Below are 22,947 nucleotides of genomic sequence, written 5' to 3'. Positions count from 1 at the left end.
TCAGATTCAAAATCAGACAGACGGATTTTTCACAAAAAGTGTAAGGATTTTTCACAACTTTCCCCTGACCCTTTCTCGGTTTTCTTCTGAAGGAACGAAGGGAATTGCATTGTATATATATATATATACATCAACGTACATGCAGCAAGGCAAATGACGCACCCTTCACGCAACACGTCTCGCGCATATGCGCGACCTAAATCGGCGCATATGCGCGAGACCTTCTGGTCTTCGCACATTTCTTTTCGGCAGCTCGCGCATATGCGCGACACCTTCCGCGCATATGCGCGAGACTCTCTGGAGTTGTGATTGAACCTTCACACAGCTCGCGCATATGCGCGCCTTCCTGTCGCGCATATGCGCGAGACCTTCTGTCCAATTCGCGCATATGCGCGTCTCATGTCACGCATGTGCGCCGATGGTACTGTCCTCGCACATACATTTTCACACGTTACTTCAAATCGTGTCTCGGTTAATCCTTTCATAATCATATCAAATTATAAATCAATAATTACAGATTACTAGGATTAAATTTCCGGGCATTACATTTATGATTTGTAATGCATGTGGTTGTATATGTATTATTTGTTACTCATGTTTAGAACGTGCTGAGTCATTAGATTCACTAGGTTTGAATGTTGCAGGTGAGGATGTGGTTGAGGGAGGTGCCGACGATTGAGTGAATCGAGTCCGATAATAATATACTTCCGAGGGACATTTATTTTCTGTATTAGCTTGATAGTAAAGTTTTGAAGTAAAGATTGGGTTAAAAGTATTTAGAGATTTTCATTCTTTATTTTGAAGTTAATTTTGATCATGTTAATGGTTGACATAAGATTTTTGTTAATTGATGATTTAGAGATTTTATGCACTTTAAATTTTTAGATGTTAAATTATTTTGGATTATGTAAATGTTAAGTTAGTTTAATTATGAAGTTCGAATTTGTTGTTCAATTTAAAAAAAAAAATTAGTAGGATTTTAAAGTTAAAAAGTAGTTGTCGTTTCAAAACTAATCTCCACTTCCTTACTCTGTGTATTTATTTTTATTTTCCCCATAGTACATCAATCAGCTCCCTATTAATTTATTTTGCTTACATATTAGTGACCTGCGTTTTCTTCTTAATACGCGTTCCAAACAATTTTTATCCATTACTTTAATTTCTTTTATTACTCCCTCGTTGTAGTCATCTATTCAGCGATCATGTGAATTATATTAACTATCATGTCTAAATAACTTAAAAACTCGAGGTTAAAAAATTCATAAATACGTTGCTAAATTTTGAAAAAAACAAAAGCTATATCTACTAAAATCCTGTCTATATTAAGAAGTTTTCAAATTTCTTTTATTACACTAAGATTTTAAGCGCTCTTATCGATTGTTTAACGGCTCATATTACAACTAATATTTTCGCTAAAGTCACCACATTCGTAAATCCATGAGCATCAACAATCTCATTAAGTGTGACACCCTTACAGCTGCAACCATAATTTAAATATAGATACTCTATTTTCGAATTTATAATAATTTATTTACAAAATAGATTCTTCATTAGATTTAAGATAAACAAATATTTTGTATTCAATTTGAGATATGTTATTAAATTTCTTCCATTTGAATCCCAACTCAGTATTTTTCTAAACTATTTTCACACTCATAAATTCTTTGTTTTTCCATATTTTTTACTTTTTTAAGCATAGTACCAACTTGAAATATTGGATATAAAAGAAAATAAACAATTACTAAACTCATAATACTTACTGTTTTGAAAATTATATTATTAAATAAAAAACCTACACAAATATAAACTCCTTATTAATTAACTCTAAAGAAACGTATAAATACTCGTATGTTAAATTACAACCCTGGGTAAGCCTTACATGATAAAGTTTACAACCGAAATAAAATTGGCTGGCCACTACCATGAGCTCCATCCCAGTACTGAAGGGCAACCCCATTCCCTCCTCCATTCATCGTTCTATCCGGCACTCTTCTGTGCGAGGATTTCGAACATCTAGGGCTTTGATTCTGAAGTCAATGCGGCGTGAAGTGCATAATCCTTCCGCAGAAGATGGCCAATTTCGAGTTCCGCACGTTTTGGCTGTTGCCGGTTCCGATTCCGGCGCTGGAGCAGGCATCCAAGCCGACTTAAAGACTTGTGCGGCGCGTGGAGTCTACTGCTCCACTGTCATCACCGCTGTCACTGCGCAGAACACCGTGGGAGTCCAGGTCTGGTCGCATTTTATTTTAAGGAAATTGTAGAATCTTTTGGCTGTGGCTATTGGTTTTTTATTTTTTATTTACCTCGGTTACTGAATTGCTGTGAGATCTTGCTCTGTCCGGTGATGTGTCCATCATGAAACGATTAGAAAAAGGAGTGTTAACGAATTCATTCGAGATGGGAAGAAGTTTTAATTTGGACGATTAAAAGTTTAAAGTCGACCGTGTCAAGTAATTTGTGATGAAATGGATCAAGGTTTTTTTTTATATATATATATATTCCTTATTTTAGTATAATTACATTTGTTTCATTAGGGAGTGAGTATTGTTGATGAGGAATTTGTTGGCGAGCAATTGAAGTCGGTGCTTTCTGATATGTGCCCTGATGTTGTAAGTATATGTAAACTATTGAATATCTTGTTGGGGTTAGTCTCTGTGTTGCTGCTACGATTGCTCATGCTGTTTTCTTTTACTGAAACTCAGGTGAAAACAGGCATGCTTCCTTCTCCCGGGATAATCAAGATCCTAAGTCAAAGCGTTAAGGAATTTCAAGTTAAAGGTATTTAGCAGTGTTTTGGTATTGTCATTTTTTATATTCTGCAGGGAATGCAGTGGGTTGTTGACTATACTAATTTTGTGAAGAAAGCTTTGGTGGTTGATCCTGTCATGGTGTCTACTAGTGGGGATGTACTGGCTGGTTCCTCGGTTCTAGCAAGCTTCAGGTACTTTTTTAAAACTTACAGCTGTTAAAACCCTTCTGCCGTTGGCACCTGAATTCTCCATGCCTCCACTCGTTCAAGATAAGTTGCTGCTTTATTATACAGGGTTGAGTGCTGCATACATGTTTCTGACTCGGTACTTGGTTCATATATGATATTTTTGAAAGTGGGATCGTTTACGGTGCCCGGATGCGCAACAAAAATTTCGAAAATCATATTTTCAATATCAAAAATCGAGCACCCCACTTAGTGTGTAGCAAATACGAAAATAAACACAAACATAGGGTGTTTTTAGAGATTTACCTATCAATCACAAGGATTGATGTTGGCTCCAACTAAGTTGTTAAACGACTTAGCTCTTGAATGGTAGACAAATCTACAAGCCTCCCTTGAGCACTCCTTGCTGAAAATCAAGTCCACCACCAACTAGGAAGATCTACTCTACTTTTGCACTAGAAAAAGTAAAGTATTTTTCATTGAGAAATGTATGCTTTCATCATCAAAACGAAGAAGCAAAATTGAAGAAGAATTATGTGAGAATTTCGGCCACTTCATATACAGGGGAGAGAAGGAAGAGTTTTCTTGGTGCATGAAAAAGTAAAAAGTAATTTTCTAAGGCATGCTTGCCTTTAACTCAAAAGTTGCCTTTAACTCAAAAGTTGGCTTCCAAAATTTCACCTACCCATGCATGCATTTTTGGTTTTGTAACATTCACAAAGCTCATTGACTAATTTTTAATATCTCAAACACATTTGAGATAAATAAAATCTTGCTTGAATTTACTCAAGCCCATTAGTAGAATTATTATTTCCATTTGGGCTTTATAAGACCCAATGTTATTTAATTAATTTAATTATTTGAACTCTACTAGGTCCACTAGTGTTTAATTAATTCAACACTTGAATTAATTTAATTTAATTAAGTCCATAACAATGTTTATGAAAATCACAATTTTTCAAATGCATTATTTCTTTGGCAACTTTTAACTTAGAAACACTTACACAAATTAAAAGTTGCATTCCCCATAATCCTTTTATAGAAGTCATACTTCTATTTTTCTTTGCGCTTAAAAACTCTTTTATAAGCCTTTCAACACATTGAATTATTTTACTTCTCAACGGGATTTAGAAAGCCTGTACTTGTGTGGTCCTCAATGGTTCATTGATATGACTAACAGTGAGTTCACATCTCAATGTGATTTAGGACTAAACATGTCCTTATATGAGAATATCCCAGTTGCTCCATTCTTAATTATCAACTTCTTGATTATAAGAACGTCAGAACTCAAGTCTGATAGTACCCAACCAATCATGTTAAACGCCTAACAACATCGCTTACATGATTCCCTAGGTATCAAATGATAGTGCTTGCAGGAAGCATTTCATTATGATTAGCGTACAGTACGGTCCCTTCAACTCATATATCCCAACCGATTCGACAACTATTGGTATATCGAGAGTTGCCAAAGAATCGATACTATGTGTCATATTGTAGTTACATCGATGGTGTAATCTAAGAAACCCTTTTCTTAATTACCACCAACACTCTGATCAGAGATTTCAAACTACATATACATGAGATCACATAGGATATCCATACCCGAAGGTAAGCGGTGAATCCCCGACTACAATGCCTCGACTCCTATATGTTTCGACAAAACACCAAATCTTGCCACCTGATGACCTTATATAAGTCGGTAAACAAGTCAAAGTGCAATGCTAGCATATAGAGTTTCAATGTTGTTCCGGGTCTTAAGGACTAATGGTGTACAACCATAGACTAGGACGTTTCCACTCGATAAGTGAGAACCACTTGGAAAGTCCTTTATGGAGGGTTGTTCAGTGCACTCTACAAAGGCGCACCTATCTGTATGCTCGGACATCACAATGTCCCCTACCAATGAAACATGGTACTCACATTGCAAATACTAGTCTCAAACTCGAGCGACCTTTATCCTTCTTAACGGCGGCTGAATCGACTAAGAACTGTTTAGAATATACAGTATTCCAAATATGAGTTTCATGTTACTCATCATATGAGCATCTCATATTTTTTCTACTATTTGTATATTGAAAGACTTTATCTATGCAACTAGGATGGGTATACAGATAAAATGGGTATACAGATAAAGATGTGCCAAAACAATAATTTCAAATATTAATAAAATAAAGATAGTTTATACATAGAGTTTCAATGTGAACCATCGACCAATACTTGGCTCGACGAGTACCTACCTAACAATCTCCCACTTGCACTAGAGCCAACTACCTATATGCTTTAAACCCAACAATTCGCGATGCTTCTCGGATAATGGTCTAGGTAAAGGCTTAGTTAGTAGATCAACAACGTTATTTGCGGAGCCGACTTTGTCAACCGACTATTCTCCTCTTTCCACAATCTCTCGGAGGATGTTGTACTTTCTCAATATATGTTTGGATTTCTGATGAGACCTTGGCTCCTTCGCCTGAGCAATGGCTCCCGTGTTGTCACAAAACACTGGGACTGGAGCAACTCCATTAGGAATGACGCCCAACTCTTAGACGAAATTTGTTAGCCAAACAGACTCCTTTGCAGCAGCTGATGTAGCAATGTATTCGGTCTCACTGGTGGAATCCGTAGTACTGTCTTGCTTGAAACTCTTCCAAGAGAAAGCAGCACCATTGAGCATGAATAAGAACCCAGAGGTTGACTTTGAGTCATCGATATCGCTTTTGAAGCTAGAGTCGGTATAGCCTTCCAATTTCAGTTCTCCACCCCCATAGACCAAGAACAACTTATTGGTCCTTCTCAAATATTTGAGGAAGTCTTTCACATCTTTTCAGTGTGAAAGACCAGAGTTCGATTGATATCTATTCACTACACTTAGTGCAAAAGCCACGTCAGGACGTGTAGATATTATTCCATACATGATACTACCAATTGCAGATGCATAAGGAATGCTTCTTATCGCCGCTATCTATGCATCAGTCTTGGGAGACATAAACTTGGATAGGGACACGCCATGACACATTGGTAGATGTGCTCTCTTGGACTCATCCATCGAGAACCGCTTAACGATGGTATCAATTTATGTGGACTGGATGAGACCAAACAATCTTCTTGATCTATCTCTATAGATCTGTGTCCATGATACAAAAGATGTTTCACCCAAGTTCTGCATCGAGAACTTACTCGCTAATCATATTTTAGTTGATTGCAACATCAGTACATCATTCCCAATGAGTAGAATGTCATCAACATAAAGCACAAGGAATGTCACAGTACTCCCACTGACCTTCTTATACACACAGGGTTCCTCAAGATTCTTAGTAAAACCAAACTCTTTGATTGTACCATCGAATCTGAGGTTCCAACTCTTAGATGCCTGCTTTAGACCATAAATAGATCTCTGAAGTTTTCATACCATATGCTCACTTCCGATCATAGTTGTCAAAGGCGAGCGCCTCTCACCTCAAGACGAGAGGCGCCACCAGGCGTGGGCGTTGCGCCTGGGGCCGTCCCAGGCGCAACGATTAACAAAGGCTAGCCCAGGCGCGCGCCTGGGCTCGCCTTGGAATGGCTCTCGGGCGCGCCTTAGGCGCGCTTGAGTTGTTTTTTTTTTTTAAATTCAGTAAATGCAACTTTTCTGTTTTTTTTTTTAATAGTAACTTAAAATGTAAAAAGCCCAACCCAACCCCAAACCCAATTTCACATCTTCTTCAAATGAGGTAAGGGCATCTACATCCAAAACAACCAGAAAAATGCCAATTTCACATCTTTTGGATGAAGAGGAAAAAGAAATTGATGTTGATCAAGAAAGTGGTGAAGATCAAGAAGAATACAAGTCCGAAAGTTCTAGGGACTCTGATGATTCGATGGAAGAAGATGAACTTGATTTGGTGATTGAAAATTTTAATCGTGTTACTTATTATTATGAACTTATTAATTATTTGTTGTTTTGTGTGACATTGTGACTTAATAATTTATATTTTAATATATTATTCTAAGATAAATATATTTTTTTAAAAAATTAAAAATGTGCGCCTCGCTTCGGCAAGGCGCGCGCCTCGCCTTGCGCCTCAGGCTCCAGAGCCCTTGTGCGCCTTGCGCCCTTGACAACTATGCTTCCGATAGATGTAAACCCCTCAGGTTGAGACATGTAAATCTCTTCTTTAATATCCCCATTAAAAAAAACCGTCTTTACATCCATCTGCCATATCTCATAGTCATACCATGCAGCTATGGCTAGCAATATCCTTATAGACTTGAACAGTGCAACTGGAGAAAAGGTTTTCTCAAAGTCAACTCCTTGTCTTTGAGTATAGCCTTTTGCTACCAATCGTGCTTTGAAGATCAATACCTTTCCATCCGCCCCAAGTTTCCTCTTGTAAATCCATTTACACCATATGGGAACAGTTCCCTCAGGTGGATCCACAAGATTCCACACTTGGTTCGAATGCATGGAATTCATCTCAGATTCCATAGCTTCAAGCCATTTGGATGAATCGGCATCAGATAACGTTTCCTTGAAGGTCATTGGATCACATCCATGTTTAGGCTCATCATGGCCCTCTTCAAGAAGCAGAACATACCTCATAGGTGGTTTCGAGACTCTCTCGGATCTTCTAGGAGCTTGTATCTCCCCTCTTGGCTTTTCGGGTGTGGGTTCTACAATTGTGGGTGTCTCTCGAACCTCTTCGAGTTCTATCATCTCCCCTTTTCTATCCAATAGAAATTACTTTTCCAAAGAAGTTGCATTCCTAGAAACAAACACCTTTGTTTCTTGGGGATGATAGAAATAATATCCAACTGAATTCCTTGGATATCCCACAAAGTAACATAAAATAGATCGACTATCCAATTTATCTCCCACTACCTGCTTCACATAAGCAGGACATCCCCATATTCTAAGATAAGAATATTTGGGATGCTTACCCATCCATATCTCATATGGTGTCTTTTCAACTGCTTGAATTGACATTGTTCAACAATAGTGCCACTGTCTCAAGTGCATATCCCCAAAAAGATGGCGACAACTCCTTGAACCCCATCATAGACCCAATAATGTCCATCAAAGTCCGTTTGCGACGCTCTGAAACACCATTCAACTGCGGTGTAGCAGGCGGAGTCCACTGCGAGAGAATTTCATTTTCCCTAAGATACTCTTAGAACTCGGCACTCAAGTACTTACCACCTCGACTCGATCGAAGTGACTTGATGCTTCGTCCCAATTATTTCTCTACTTCATTTCTGAATTCTTTGAACCTTTCAAAGGCTTCAGATTTGTATTTCATCAAATACACATACCCATACCTTGAAAAATCATCGGTAAAGGTGATGAAGTAGGCATGTCAATGCTTAGTGGTGATGCTAAGTGGACCGCACATATCGGTATGGATCAAATCCAATAATCCTTTGGCTCACTCCACATGGCCCTTAAAGGGAATTTTGGTCATCTTTTCTTTTAGACAGGATTCACAAGTCGTGGCAGCAACTCTTGCTCCATTGCCCATCCTCAAGAAGGTCTCACCTTCCTTTAGTCTCCTACTTCTTCCCATCACTTGCAAATCATTACAGAGATGTGAGCCACAGCCTGTATCTAATATCCAAGAAGTAGAGTTAATTGAAATGTTTACTTCAATATAGAACATACCATTTCAAGAACCTTTCTGGGCAAGATATTCTCTGCAGTTACCCCTCCAATGTCCAGGATTCTTGCAGTGATGACATATATCAGTAGTCTTGTCAGCCTTAACTGGTGTGGCTGCCACAGCGGGACTCGGAGTTTGCCTCTTCAAGGGCACGTTCTTCTTGGGATGTTGGAAAGAACGCTTCTTTCCCTTCCCATGTGGTCCTTTCTTTGTACCAGATGAAAATCCACATAATGAACCGATTTTTCTTTTTTGATGGTGGACTCAAAGGTAACAAGCATATTCACCAACTCCTCAAGGGTATGCTCTAGCTTGTTCATGTTGAAATTCACCACAAAAGGATCAAATGAGCTCGGCAGTGACAAGAGTAACACGTCAGTGGTCAACTCCGATGGCAACATAAGATCCATGCCAACGAGCTTATCCACAAGGCCAATCAACTTTAGGCCATGCTAATGGGCTGAAGCTTCATCTCGCATGCGTAAATTTATTAGCTCCTTGACGGTAGCATGCCTAGGGGGCCGTGTTTGCTCACCAAAGAGCTCCTTGATATGCAAATGAATATCAACAGTACTCTTTGCATCCTCAAAACGCCTCTGCAACTCATCATTCATAGAAGTTTGCATATAACACTTGGCTTTTAAGTCATGGTTACACCAATCTTTGTAAGTCTGCAATTCCTCAGAAGTGCAACTAGTCGGAGCCTCAACAGAGGGCGACTCAGTTAGTGTATATGCTATCCTTTCCGAATTCAAGACGATTTTTAGGTTTCTTAGCCAATTGAGGTAATTAGGTCCGGTTAAAATGTGTTTGTCGAGTATTGCAGATAACGGGTTGCGAATCGAAGACATTGCCAAATTTGTACTGAAAAATAAAAACAGATAAATGTTAATGACTATTTTAAAATATTTAATAAAATATAAGGTATGGACTTTTACTTCATAAATTTTCACAGTCACTGTTTTAACATTTTTCACTACCTTCAAGTGAAAACGAGAAACTCTTTTCCTCAGTAGGTAAGTTAGGTCCAATTAGCAAATTATGATCTCAAATAATATTAGCCAATTATAATTCCTAAAAGGTAGTTTCCAATTGCATCTCTATGCAACTCTTTACATTAACTTTTGTCTCACGTTTCATTAGGACCCAATAATATGACGTCGTTCATCTTTACGTGTCAAGCCTTACCCATCGATATTGAACCTTAATGGACGGTCTCCATGAGTTCCCTCAATAAAATGAGCCGAAATCATGAGAGTTCCACGTAGTTCACATCACCATGTCAAAGGATGTCACAGCTTTCCGGCGTCCAAGGCTCTCCCAATAATATGAGCCGAGCACTGAGTACGGGTAGCGTTCATCATGCATCCATTGTCGATGGAAGACATGGAAATTATAAACATCTTTATAATTCCCCTTTTCGGACTTGATATTAATTTTGAATCTTATTCAAAATGAGGCTTTTTTTAATTTTGAAAGGCCCACCATCTTCCAGTCTTGATCTTCCACTATACTAATATTTACAAATAAATATCCATGGTAAATAGGGATACATCTCATGGTGCGGGAAAGGGCTATAAACTAAGCTCACTTATGAATTGATAATTATTACAATCATTTAACACAAAATATCCTAACATACACTTAGCAAATTGGGTTTGAGTTTTTGATCATCTTTCATGCATAATATCACATATCATACACTATCAATTAATTATTGTGATAATTAATTGATCCAATATTATATATCTTGATCAAATCACTAATGACCACGATTATAAATTAAATCAACAAAGTAAACAAACTCCTTTGTTTACTTTCTAATTAATTTATTTATAACCGAATTTTTTGTAAATCACAATTTACTATAAATAATTATAGTTCAACTTCGATTATTTATTTTATGATAAAACATATACAAATTTTGTAGATTTAAACTTAAGGGCCCAAAAAGACATTTTTCACCAAAAATATTATTTGAATTTCACAAAATATGTTAACCATCTAATGGTCCAACAACTCAAGGCCCATGACACTTTGATATTTTAAAACACTTTTGGAAACCCTAGTCGTCATCGTCGTTGCCGGAGCTCAGTTGCCGGATTCCGGCCAACACACAAAGGGTTCGGGCAGCCCCATTGCCCGAAATTGGCAGCAACATGCTGCCCGAAATCAGCCCCAAAAACGGCCTCGATTTGTTGTGTCGAATTATCTTATGCGATTAGAAATAATTCTCAATATAATATCATGTATTTGCTACACAAAAAAGTGACATAAGCTCTGATACCACTTGAAAGAGGGATCGGTTACGATGCCCGCATGCGCAACGAAAATTTCGAAATTCATATTTTCAATTGCAAAAATCGAGCACCCCACCTAGTGTGTAGCAAATACGAAAATAAACACAAACAAAGGGAGTTTTTAGAGATTTACCTATCAATCACAAGGATTGATGTTTCCAACTAAGTTGTTAAACAACTTAGCTCTTGAATGGTAGACAAATCTACAAGTCTCCCTTGAGTACTCCTTACTCAAAATCAAGCCCAACACCAACTAGGAAGATCCACTCTACTTTTGCACTAGAAAAAGTAAAGTATTTTTCATTGAGAAATGTATGCTTTCATCGTCAAAATGAAGAAGCAAAATTGAAGAAGAATTATGTGAGAATTTCGGCCACTTCATGTATACAGGAGAGAAAGAAGAGTTTTCTTGGTGCATAAAAAAGTAAAAAGTGCTTTTCAAAGGCATGCTTGCCTTTAACTCAAAGTTGGCTTCCAACCTTTCACCTCCCCATGCATGCAATTTGGGTTTGTAACATTTACAAAGCCATGGACTAATTTTTAATATCTCAAACACGTTTGAGATAAATAAAATCTTACTTGAATTTACTCAAGCCCACTTTATTATTTCTATTTGGGCTCTACAAGACCCAATGTTATTTAATTAATTCAACACTTGAATTAATTTAATTATTTGGACTCTACTAGGTCCACTACGTTTAATTAATTCAACACTTAAATTAATTTAATTTAATTAAGTCCATAACAATGTTTATGAAAATCACAAATTTTCAAATACATTATTTATTTGGCCAACTTTTAACTTAGGACCACTTCCACAAATTAAAAGTTTTATTCCCTATATTCCTCTTATAGAAATCATACTTCTATTTTTCTTCGCGCTTATAAACTCTTTTATAAGCTGTTCAACACATTGAACTATTTTACTTCTCAACGGGATCTAGAAAATTAGTACTTGTGTGGCCCTCATGGTTCATTGATACGACTAGTAGTGGGTTCACATCTCAATGTGATTCAGACTAAACATGTCCTTATATGAGCATAACTCAGTTGCTCCATTCTTAATTATCAACTTCTTTATAATAAGAACGTCAGAACTCAAGTCTGATAGTACCCAACCAATCATGTTAAACGCCTAACAACATCGCTTACATGACTCCCTAGGTATCAAATGATAGTGTCTGCAAGAACAATTTCATTATGGTTAGTGTACAGTACGATCCCTTCAACTCATGTATCCCGACCGATTCGACAATTATTGGTATATCGAGAGTTGCCAAAGAATTGATACTATGTATATGTCGTAGTTGGATCGATGGTGTAATATAAGAAACCCCTTTCTTAATTACCACCAACACTCTGATAAGAGATTTCAAACTACATATACATGAGATCACATAGGATATCCATACCCGAAGGTAAGCGTTGAATCCCCGACTACAATGCATTGACTCCTATATGTTTCGACAAAATACTCAATCTTGCCACCTGATGACCCGATATGAGTCGGTAAACAAGTCAAAGTGCAATGCTAACGTATAGAGTCTCAATGTTGTCCCGGGTCATAAGAACTAATGGTGTACAACCATAAACTAGGACGTTTCTACTCGATAAGTGAGAACCACTTGGAAAGTCCTTTATGTAGGATTGTTCAGTGCACTCTACAAGGCACAACTATCTGCATGCTCGGACATCACAATGTCCCCTACCAAGGAAACATGGTACTCACATCGCAGATACTAGTCTCAAACTCGAGCGACCTTTATCCTTCTTAACGGCGGTTGAATCGACTAGGAACTGTTTGGAATATACAGTATTCCAAATATGAGTTTCATGATATTCATCATATGAGCTTATCATATTCTTTCTACCATTTGTATATTCAAGGACTTATTCTATGCAACTACATAGGTATACTGATAAAGATGTGCCAAAATAATAATTTCAAATATTAATAAAATAAAGATTGTTTATACATAAGTTTCAATGTGAACCCTCGGCCAACACTTGGCTCGACGGACACCTGCTCTAAGAATTTTTCATAGCATCGATTCATGGAAGTGCTAAAATCTTTGAATCCTGAAAATGGTTGTAGTTAATTTTTAATCTAAAATTCATATTAGATGCATTTATAACTGTTCAGTTCTTGCAGAGAACCATGAGAGTAGTAAGAGATCTTGGAATTCTAACAATTTGACTTGCCTCTTATTGGGATTGGGAGAATTCTATCGGAAAGAGATCTGGTGAAAGTCATGTTCATAGGAAGTAGATCTCAAAGTATTGAGGCTTGCCACCACAAATACTCCCAACCTTTCTGTTTCATATATCAATGTTAATCAGGTCTAAAAAAAATAAATCTTTACGCCATTCTGAGAGTTGAACTTGTATTATTTATGGATTTATTAGAAAGCCTGTCTTGCAGCATTCAGTTTTTTCGATGCAAATCATGATGAAAGTTACATCTTTTATCATATCTGTTTTGTATTACCCACTTGGATTTCCTTTTCCTCAATGATAGGGAGGAACTTCTTCCATTGGCTGATATAGTGACCCCAAACTTAAGAGAGGCTTCAGCTTTGCTTGGTGGCTTTGCACTGGAAACAGTTGCTGACATGCGGTCTGCTGCAAAATCTATTCATGATATCGGTCCTAGGTCTGCTCTTCAAAAGCTGAGAAGCGTTGTACATGTTAATGTTGTGTTTATGTAACTAACCTCCTCCTAAATCATTTGACTGATGTCTGCCAATATAAGAAAACTAAAATGCACGTTTTTTAAAAGTAGAATGAAATTTTATAAATGCACGATTTAACTTACTCGTGTTATACAATAAAAAAATCCACTCTCTAGTACTGTTGTATGATGGGGACCGTGGTGATGTATAATGCTGAGACAAGTTTTAGACTGCATGAGCGTAGTTTGATCAGGATGGTAGCACTACCAATCAACTTGATCTTGGTCGAAGTAGGTTGCTTAAAAGACAAATTATCTAGACACCGATGACATTAACATTTATGGTTAGTTTGAGTATGTAGACTCTATTATTTCATAGTACAGAAAGCTAGGATACTCAAAAGACAAATTGTCTTTTGAAACCAAGGCATTAGCAAGTTGAACAGGGATGTTTAATGTGTTCAGATGGTTTGGATGGTTCAAATTTATGTTTAGTGCAGGATGAGTTAATTGTAAAAATCATTTTAAAAAACGAGAAAAAGAAAGAAAAAAGAAAAAGAAAGAAAACGAGTAAAAGCAAAGTTGGATTACCTTCCTTTTTTTCATGTTTTAATCGAAGTGCATGAGAATAGGTTATAGGTTCATTAAATCACATTTGTGTGTAAAATGATGCTTTGCATTTACTAGTAAAGAATGTATTAGCTTGAAGTTTCTGTTATTTTAAGAAAATATCGAAGATGGTAGGTTTAAAGAACTTTGTTATAAATTGATGATTTCTTTATTTCTTTCTTTTTTTATATGAAACCATATTTTATTGATAACTTTTAGATGTTAATTACAATTATATAAGATCGTCGCCCTATCAATGATATACAAAAGTCCAATCTCTCATATTGAAGCATTCTGAAATTATTCATGAACACCAATCCACGTAACAATTTTGATTTGAATTATCCATGAGCACCAATCCACGTAACAATTTTGATTTTTGATTTTATTGCAGTATTCGATACTATTGTCTTCTGTATCTTCAAAAATTCTTCGATTTCTCTCTAACCACGCTGACCAACATATGCCGTGAATCGTCATTTGCCAAAAAATTCTTCCCCTGTTGCCGTGTAGCCATCCAAGATCCATAGCGAATAAATCTTTTGTTGACTTCGGCACCACTCAAACCAAATTCAATTCTTTATTTCAAATCTACATTTTGTCCCTCAATCTCCTGATTTCATTATCTAACGAAACTACCAACATTTTTTTGTCCATAATTCCTGCATTAAAGGACTCACGAATATAGGATAAAAAAGATATATGAAATGGGTAGTTTTCTGTTTTCAGAAATGTACTTGTGAAGGGAGGTGACCTTCCTGCTTCATCAGATGCTGTGGATGTTCTGTTTGATGGTATGATTCACATCTCTCTTAGAATTCTCAAGCACTTATTAAGTCTATACCATTATTTAACTTAAGTACTGCTCCAAGAATTGTATAATGTAATCTCTAGGTAAGAACTTCTATGAATTCCGATCTGCCCGGATAAAAACTTTGAATACTCATGGAACTGGTTGTACTTTGGCATCATGTATTGCTGCTGAGATAGCAAGTGGTTCTTCTGTATTCTCTGCTGTCAAGGTGATTAAATTTCTTTCTTTCATTCTCAAGCGACTAATATCGTATTTGATGATAAGTGATGGGTAGAGATGCCTCGACATCTGTAACGCCTTGCACACTCATATCACTTTAATATTCCCTAAAAACCGAATTGTTTGGCTCTCTATTGTATATAACACGATCATTAACTTTTAAAGCACCAATTAAGACAAGTCCTGTTAGTCTTCTCCTGCTGCAACAATGTTATTATATTACTTGGTCACAGAACCAAATTAGGTGACGAAACAGAAAATCTTTGCTTGTTATGATAAATAAAGTTAAGTGGACATACCTCACTTCCTGTATGACATTACATCGAGAAGTAAATCATTATAAATTTTTTTTCAAAGAGTTTCATCTGAACTAATTTAGCCGAGGGATTAAGTAGGGGTAGCCTTCTTTTTCTGCCTGCTTTTTCCTTTTACCCTTCAATGGTGCAAATATTTGAGAAAGAACAATAAATCATCATTTAACTGCCAATGCAGCAGGTCTTGGTTTATGATTGTTAGTTCTGGCTATGCTCCTGATTTTTACTTCTGTTATTGTTTGTAAATGCAAACTGTTTCTCATACCTGCATTTTTTTCCAGATAGCTAAACGTTATGTTGAAACAGCCTTGCATTATAGCAAGGACATTTGTATAGGAGGAGGACATCAAGGTCCTTTCGACCATTTAATGAAGCTTAAAAACAGTGCTACGAATTTGCATGTGCGTCGACCATTTGATCCAAGCAATCTTTTCTTGTATGCTGTCACAGACTCAAGGATGAACCAAAAGTGGGGTCATTCAGTCAGTGATGCTGTGAAAGGTGCAATAGAAGGAGGTGCAACTATAGTTCAGTTGAGGTTTGTTTTTCATTTGAATTATATTTGGGCAGTGTCTCATTTATTCAGGTGACAAACTCTCCTATGATAGAAATCTTTAATTTGCTATTTTGGGTATATTATCAACTCTATCATTCTTTGCTATAATGCTATTTACAATCAGAGTAAGTTGGTTGATTGTTGGAACAGGAGACACTGTGCTTGTCATCCATTCGTAAAAAAAAAATTGCTCTAAAGAGGCTTTGATTAAGGAGCAATTAACCACGTGCAAGCCCTGTATCCGAGCCAAAAGAAGAAAGCAAAAACCTTAACTCATCTCATATGATTTTCCTATAAAAGCTTGAATACGAATCTTTATTGCATCGTTCTCCTCTTATTGAGGCCAGTCGAAACCTGTGCATTGCAGAGAAAAGGATATCGACACAAATGACTTTCTGGAAGCAGCTAAAACATGCCGACAAATATGCAGCCACCATGGTATACCTTTCTTGATCAATGACAGAATCGATATTGCCCTTGCTTGTGATGCAGACGGAGTTCATATCGGCCAGTCTGACATGCCTGCTCGTGTTGCTCGAACTCTCCTAGGTCCCGACAAAGTCATCGGTGTCTCGTGCAAAACACCACAACAAGCTGAGAAAGCATGGATTGATGGTGCTGACTACATAGGTTGTGGCGGTGTTTATCCGACAAATACAAAAGAAAACAATATCACTGTTGGGTTAGATGGTCTTACAAGAGTATGTTTAGCATCCATGTTACCGGTTGTTGCCATAGGGGGCATAGGTGTTACAAATGTGCGATCAGTTATGGAATTGGGCGTCCCCAATCTGAAAGGAGTTGCTGTTGTTTCTGCTGTTTTTGATAGGGAATGTGTTTTAAGTGAGACTCAGAAGTTGAGAAGAGTGATACTGGATTCAGTTGGGGCAGTGAAATAAACGGATTTGTTCTTAGTAAAAGCGAAATATCAAGTTAATAACTTTTTTTAAAGTACAGAGATTTGGTTTTTAATTTAAGACGATCATAATGCCTTACCATGAAAGGCAGAAATTAGTATTGCAACTTTTTGTTTATCTACTTTCGAGTTTTTTTGGTTTATTGTAACAAATTTTGTTTTATTATCTATCATAAAAACTACACATTTATCAATTTTTTTAAACGGATATTCGATTTGATGTCACTCATAAAAATATTATTTTCATTAAACATATAACAAATCTATTTTTTCATATAAAAATATGTAAAACTATCTTACAAAAACCTCAATTATCAAATACAAATTTGTAAAACCATCATAACAATGACTGGATTTAATTGACCATATTGGGAAAAAATTTAGAAGAAGCCCGTTTTGAGGAAATACCATGTGCAAGAAACAAACAGGAGAGTATTACAACCAACAAAAAACACAACTTTTAAAAAAGTTCATATGTGGTCTTAAATACTTCAAATCAAAATACAGACCGTTCCACAAAACTCGAATACGTATGTGGTCTTAAATACTTCAAATCAAAATACAGACCGTTCCACAAAACTCGAATACGTAATGGCAACAAAAGCTTAACTTAATCCACACACCATATTCAATGTATATGCAAACAAGAACTGGGAAATCAACCTGCACTCAGGCAGACAACACTATCAATTTACATATTACGATCATGAACGAGCATCGCATTTTCTCGCTCGATAGACCTCATACGAAAGGCACTTCTCCCCACTGGCATGCACGGCCTTCACTTGCTTATCGTATTCATCATCTTCCTCTTCCTCTTCCTCTTCCTCTTCCTCCTCCTCTTCTACGTCTTCCTCTTTATCCTCATCCTCTTCACCTCCCCATCCAAAGCCTCCAACTGAGCGAGAGACCGGAGGAGGAGTTTTAGCCTCTTCCACAATTTTCATTATCTCCTCCACGGATTGAAGGGAAAAGGTTGGGTTTTCTCTACGGTAGTACACGCTTTGGGCCGCATCTGTTAATTCTCTAGGTAAATTCTTCAGAAACCATGGGTGCGACTTGATGTCTTTAATCGAAATTCTCTGCATTTAAATCAACTAATGAGACAGGTCACATTTGGCAAAACACAATAATAGAAAAAGTGAACAAGAACTTTACATTAATTTTCCAAACTGTTATTAGCCAACAGGTTACAAAGTTAAGAGCTGTACAATGTCACCACAAATAAATAGCTCGTCACCAAAAATATGTACAAAGCAATCATAAAAGTTTCAGGGATATAATGTAAATCTTGATTATGAGCATACTGGTTGCCACCAAAATAAGTAATGTCTGTTATTCGGTAAATCAGAACTCAGAAAGAACATACCCTAGATGGATTGGCAACAAATATGCGAGAGAGGAGGTGCCTACAATCTTGAGATATGTGAACATACTCAGGTATCTTGTACTGAATCGCCATGATTCTCTTGTCAAAAAGAACAAAATTTGTGAGTATCACACTAAACAATTAAAACACACATACTTGTGCACAAAACAAAGCCTAGACACCATGCACACAGACTGAACGAAAAGGCTTACTTGGATGGTTTTCCTGAAGTTCTTTGGATCATCTTGATCTTCAAAAGGATATGCTCCAACCAGCATGACATAGAGAGTCACACCACAAGACCAAACATCGGCCAGCTGGATAGAAACCAACCGAAGTTAACAGGATTTTCCACCAACATTTATGCTACACATATGCATGAACACAACATATGTGCGTACCCAGACCAACGGGGGAGACCAAAAATAAAAACAGTTGATATAAAAGTTTTAATGAGAAGAAACAGAAGAAAATGAATCAACAGCAGCAACAAACAGTACTAATATAGTCATACGGACCAAATAACAAGCAGTACTAATATAGTGATATGGACCAAATATAGAATCGCAATAACATGCTTACTTTTCCATCATATTCTCTTCTAGATAGCACCTCTGGAGCAATATAAGCAGGAGTGCCAACTGTTGATTTTGGCCTCGAATGGAGCAGAGATGACTAAAAAAAATTAACTGAAAACTATATCAATGCTGTCTCATGCAAAAAAGCTACTTACAACGCAAATGTTATACAATCAATAATCTTTAACTTTGTATACAATTGTGCAATACCTTTGAGTAACCAAAATCGCATATTTTAAGGCGTGGGGCTGGGCTTCCATCCAATAGGGTATTCTCCAGCTTCAAGTCGCGGTGGCATATTTGCTGCATATAAGAAACATAATTAACTAAAATCCAGATATACATAAAGTAAATTCAAGCATCCAAAAATGAACCAGCGCGGATCTTAAGTTTCTCTCACCATAGAGTGGCAGTAGTTGACTCCAGATATAAGTTGCTGAAAGAAATACCTCGCCTGAAAGTGCAGGAAAAAATAGGTCATTCATATATTCAAGAGATAGAACACCATTTCTTTTAATCAGTCATATCGATTTTCAAAAGATCAAGGGGCAGTAACCGGGATCATTATCATACCTCATCTTCACTGAATCTTCCAGCATTGCAGATTCTCTCAAAGAGCTCTCCACCAGCAGCATACTCCATAACTATAGCTAGATGCGTGTGTGTTAAAACCAACTGCAAATCCAAGACCCAAACCAGAGAACACCACAAGGTTTCAAGTCATTGATGAGACAATGATTGAAAATTCATAGAAGTTTAGGTTCCTTACCTCCTTGAATCGAATTATATTCGGATGCCGGAGTGATCTATGATTAATGATCTCTCGAGCCACATTCTCATCAATCTAGAACATAAATCATAAATGACAGTCAAGCTTCCGCATATGTTGATGAAATGCAACCATTTGTCAGACCTCACAACTTCATGAACTACATGTATAACCATAATAAGCACAAGCTTAGACATTGAATTGTCTGCATAATGAGTAATTTCCCATCCATAAACATTGACCAAACACATATATCAATTATGATGACCAGCAACTGGTAAAAGAATTTGTTACTACTATTACAAATATAAATAGCGTGCAAACCTTGTGTCCTCTTTCAATGTATTTCATAGCAACAAGCTCCTTGGTATCCTTTTTCCTCATAAGCCTCGCCACGCCAAAATTTCCGGACCCTATGTCCTTGACAAGCTCGTAATTTTCCATTTCACTCTTAATCTACACCGTGTACTACACCAACCTTCTTAAACTCAAAGCTCCAACCACCAAATTTCAAAAGATCCAAGTATACTTCACACACCACGACAGCTGAACATAAGAAATCTTGGATCCCGAAAATTGAAAGCTTAACTTATAAGCTCAAACTTTAATGTAATATTTGAAGATTGAGAAAACCCCAAAAATTGAACGCTGAGAAAAAAAAAAGCAACTTTAAGCTTCAATTAACAATAATTCACACCTCTATCGAACTAAATTCTTTAAGAAACTCCTCCTGGCTGAAAAGGAAAATAAAGTCATCAATCGCAGCACAATATTGGAAAAATTAGGGATTTCTAACACCCGAAGATCGAGAAAGTAGAGCCTTTACAGGAATCGAAATAGGTTTTCGGAAGAATTTATGAAAAGGGTTGAATTTATACCTGGGATGCGGATAAAATTTGAAGCATTACTGGATTGTGGAGAATTACAAGTCTTTATCATCAGCTACAAAGCAAGGAATATTGGAAAGCATTTTGCCCCCTTAAATGACACCTAATATCTGAAAGGGGGAAATGAGGAAACAATAGCCTCGCAAAGTGTTTATTCAATGAAAGGAAGTGAAGAGTAATTTATTTTTTTTATTTTTTATTTAAAATTTAATCTCGACCCAATTTTTTTATTATAACACAAAACAATTTTAATTTTTTACAATTATTATTATTATTTTTTGCAGACTTATTTCCCCACGAAACTTAGAAAGGATATCAATTATATATTATATTTGATAACATTTTTTATAATATTATAACATTGTGATTTTTATGAATATTTTTAACAACTTACTTAAATTATAATATATATATCATATTAAAATGTTTACATATAAGATATCAATTATATATTACACCACTATCAATTTTTATTTTAAACTCAATCAGTATCTTTTAATTATCAATTTTTATTTAATTATTTCATATTAAAATGTTTAATATAAATATAAATTATTTATGTGTTAACATGTTTAACAATTAAACTCAACTTCCACTCAAATTATTTATTCGAACTAAACTCGACCCAAACCCCAAATCTCAAACCCCAAAACCCACTCACTCGACCCACTCCACCCAAAATGTACCCAAACTCTACTCAAATTCCATTCACTTCACCCATACTCAACCCAAAAGCACAAAACTCAACCCATTCCCACCCCAAAAGAACAAAACTCAACTCAAACTCCACCCAACCCACCCAAAAGCACAAAACTACTCCACCCACACCACATGCTCGACCCACGCCCATTTGAATTATGTCATATGCTCGACCCACTCAACCTATTGCCCATTTGAAATATGCAACAAGACTCTACCACCGCTCGACCCACTCGACCCTGCTCGACCCATTTTATAATACTTACTTATAGTTCCAGTATTTGGGATAAAAACAATTATTTGATATTTTATATTGATTTTGAGTTGAATTTATGTGATCCATTTAAACAGTTTTGATTATAAATTTTATAGTTTCAGTACACCACAATGAAAACAATTTATTGGGTCGAGGATATGATCGTGTGGGTAGAGCCAAAAGACCCAAAGACTCAACCCATTGACTCGGGTCGAGTTATTCTATAACAGAAAAATAGTTTTGTCAACAAATTACAGGGATTATAATAAATATAATTTAGTATATTATAAACTTATTATATCTATAACATTGATTATTAAAATTTTCAAATATAATTAATTCTCATTCTTTAGTTTATTATTTTAAATTTATATTAAATTCACTTAGTAAATTGACTAATGATACTACTAATTAAGTATTCTAGAAAATTAAATTGAAAAAATTAGCAGCGTCAAGCTCGACCCAAAGAATGTTTATTATTTTAAACTTATATTAAATTCACTTAGTATATTGACTAATGATAGTACTAATTAACAATTCTATAAAATTAAAATTGAAATAAAATTAGCTGGGTCGAGCTCACCCAAGTTGGGTCAATCAAAGCTTGACTGGGTCGAGCTCGACCCAGCTCGGCCCAAAGTGGAGTTTTTGGAGGTGGCTTGACCCATGTTCAGTACACGAATAACATGGAAGCTCGACCCATTGAGATACATTAAACATTCATTCGAGTGAACATGTCGGGGTGAAATTTGTTATGAATTTTTTAGGTTTCACTATATTTATGAAATTTGTTATGAATTTTAAATACATTAAACATTCAATCGATATTCAACTCACATGACTCGACTAAATGATATATTTTTAACATAAGGTTCCACTATTGTTATGAATTTTTTAACAACTTACTTAAATTATAATATATAACTCGTATTAAAATGTTTACATAATTATAAATTTTTTATATACTTCATATACATTCTAATTATATTTAAATAGATCATCATAAATATCAATTATATATTATATCAAAAGCTCAAAATCCACCAACTCTATCCACTCGATCCAAAATCGACCCAAACCCTAAACCCTAAATCAAACCCCAAACTCCACCCACTCGACCCAACCTTCTCAACTCGACCCCAAAACTCGACCCACTCTTGCACACTCCATCCACATGCTCGACCCACACCATACTCAACTCACACTATCTGCTCGACCCACACACTTAGAACCCTCAACTGACACATCTTAGCACACTCGAGCCACACACTGAGCACACTCCACCCACCTGCTCGACCCACACCACACTACATGCTCGACCTACACACTTAGCACACTCAACCCACACAACCTTGCTCAACCATAAACACTCACACTAAATCCACCAACAAACCTAAACTGAAAAAAATCTAGTTGGTGCAA

General features: G+C 36.3%; 2 protein-coding genes across 4 annotated transcripts; one reads left to right on the top strand and one right to left on the bottom strand.

Moving 5' to 3' along the window:
* The first annotated feature begins 1,868 nt into the window (after window positions 1-1,868).
* LOC142543768 (thiamine biosynthetic bifunctional enzyme TH1, chloroplastic) lies at window positions 1,869-17,130 on the top strand. Of its 2 annotated transcripts, XM_075651153.1 has the most exons (10): window positions 1,869-2,228; window positions 2,535-2,609; window positions 2,703-2,778; window positions 2,866-2,941; window positions 13,387-13,521; window positions 14,878-14,942; window positions 15,043-15,170; window positions 15,777-15,846; window positions 15,946-16,033; window positions 16,419-17,130. In XM_075651153.1, the coding sequence occupies exons 1-10, from the start codon at window positions 1,923-1,925 to the stop codon at window positions 16,948-16,950; spliced, it is 1,551 nt and encodes a 516-aa protein (XP_075507268.1). In that variant the 5' UTR covers window positions 1,869-1,922; the 3' UTR covers window positions 16,951-17,130. The 2 variants fall into 2 exon arrangements, with proteins under 2 accessions (XP_075507268.1, XP_075507267.1); XM_075651152.1 differs by having other exon boundaries at window positions 15,777-16,033.
* A 249-nt stretch (window positions 17,131-17,379) lies between these two features.
* On the bottom strand, window positions 17,380-20,705 carry LOC142543795 (serine/threonine-protein kinase SRK2A-like). 2 transcript variants are annotated; one of them, XM_075651154.1, is made up of 10 exons: window positions 20,562-20,705; window positions 20,008-20,417; window positions 19,684-19,758; window positions 19,488-19,589; window positions 19,315-19,368; window positions 19,125-19,217; window positions 18,919-19,011; window positions 18,549-18,653; window positions 18,337-18,435; window positions 17,380-18,049 (listed from the first exon to the last, which is right to left on the bottom strand). In XM_075651154.1, exons 2-10 carry the CDS (start codon window positions 20,125-20,127, stop codon window positions 17,672-17,674), a joined length of 1,119 nt encoding a protein of 372 aa, XP_075507269.1. In that variant the 5' UTR covers window positions 20,128-20,417; window positions 20,562-20,705; the 3' UTR covers window positions 17,380-17,671. The 2 variants fall into 2 exon arrangements, with proteins under 2 accessions (XP_075507269.1, XP_075507270.1); XM_075651155.1 differs by having other exon boundaries at window positions 20,008-20,331.
* Between the last annotated feature and the right edge of the window lie 2,242 nt (window positions 20,706-22,947).

Source organism: Primulina tabacum, chromosome 1, assembly GCF_025594145.1.
Source record: "Primulina tabacum isolate GXHZ01 chromosome 1, ASM2559414v2, whole genome shotgun sequence".
Taxonomy (NCBI): Eukaryota; Viridiplantae; Streptophyta; class Magnoliopsida; order Lamiales; family Gesneriaceae; genus Primulina; species Primulina tabacum.
Note: the sequence above shows the minus strand (reverse complement) of the source record. Positions and strands in the feature narration are given on the sequence as shown.

What these genes read in the sequence shown, in the direction of transcription:
- LOC142543768 (XM_075651152.1), top strand. Translation starts at nt 1,923, where the DNA reads ATGAGCTCCATCCCAGTACTGAAGGGCAACCCCATTCCCTCCTCCATT. An exon ending in TCGGTTCTAGCAAGCTTCAG is followed by an intron (nt 2,942 to 13,386) that starts GTACTTTTTTAA and finishes CCTCAATGATAG; the next exon opens with GGAGGAACTTCTTCCATTGG. An exon ending in ATTCATGATATCGGTCCTAG is followed by an intron (nt 13,522 to 14,877) that starts GTCTGCTCTTCA and finishes TTCTGTTTTCAG; the next exon opens with AAATGTACTTGTGAAGGGAG.
- LOC142543795 (XM_075651154.1), bottom strand. Translation starts at nt 20,127, where the DNA reads ATGGAAAATTACGAGCTTGTCAAGGACATAGGGTCCGGAAATTTTGGC. An exon ending in ACATTGAAAGAGGACACAAG is followed by an intron (nt 19,759 to 20,007) that starts GTTTGCACGCTA and finishes TTTATGTTCTAG; the next exon opens with ATTGATGAGAATGTGGCTCG. An exon ending in TCAACTACTGCCACTCTATG is followed by an intron (nt 19,218 to 19,314) that starts GTGAGAGAAACT and finishes TCTTATATGCAG; the next exon opens with CAAATATGCCACCGCGACTT.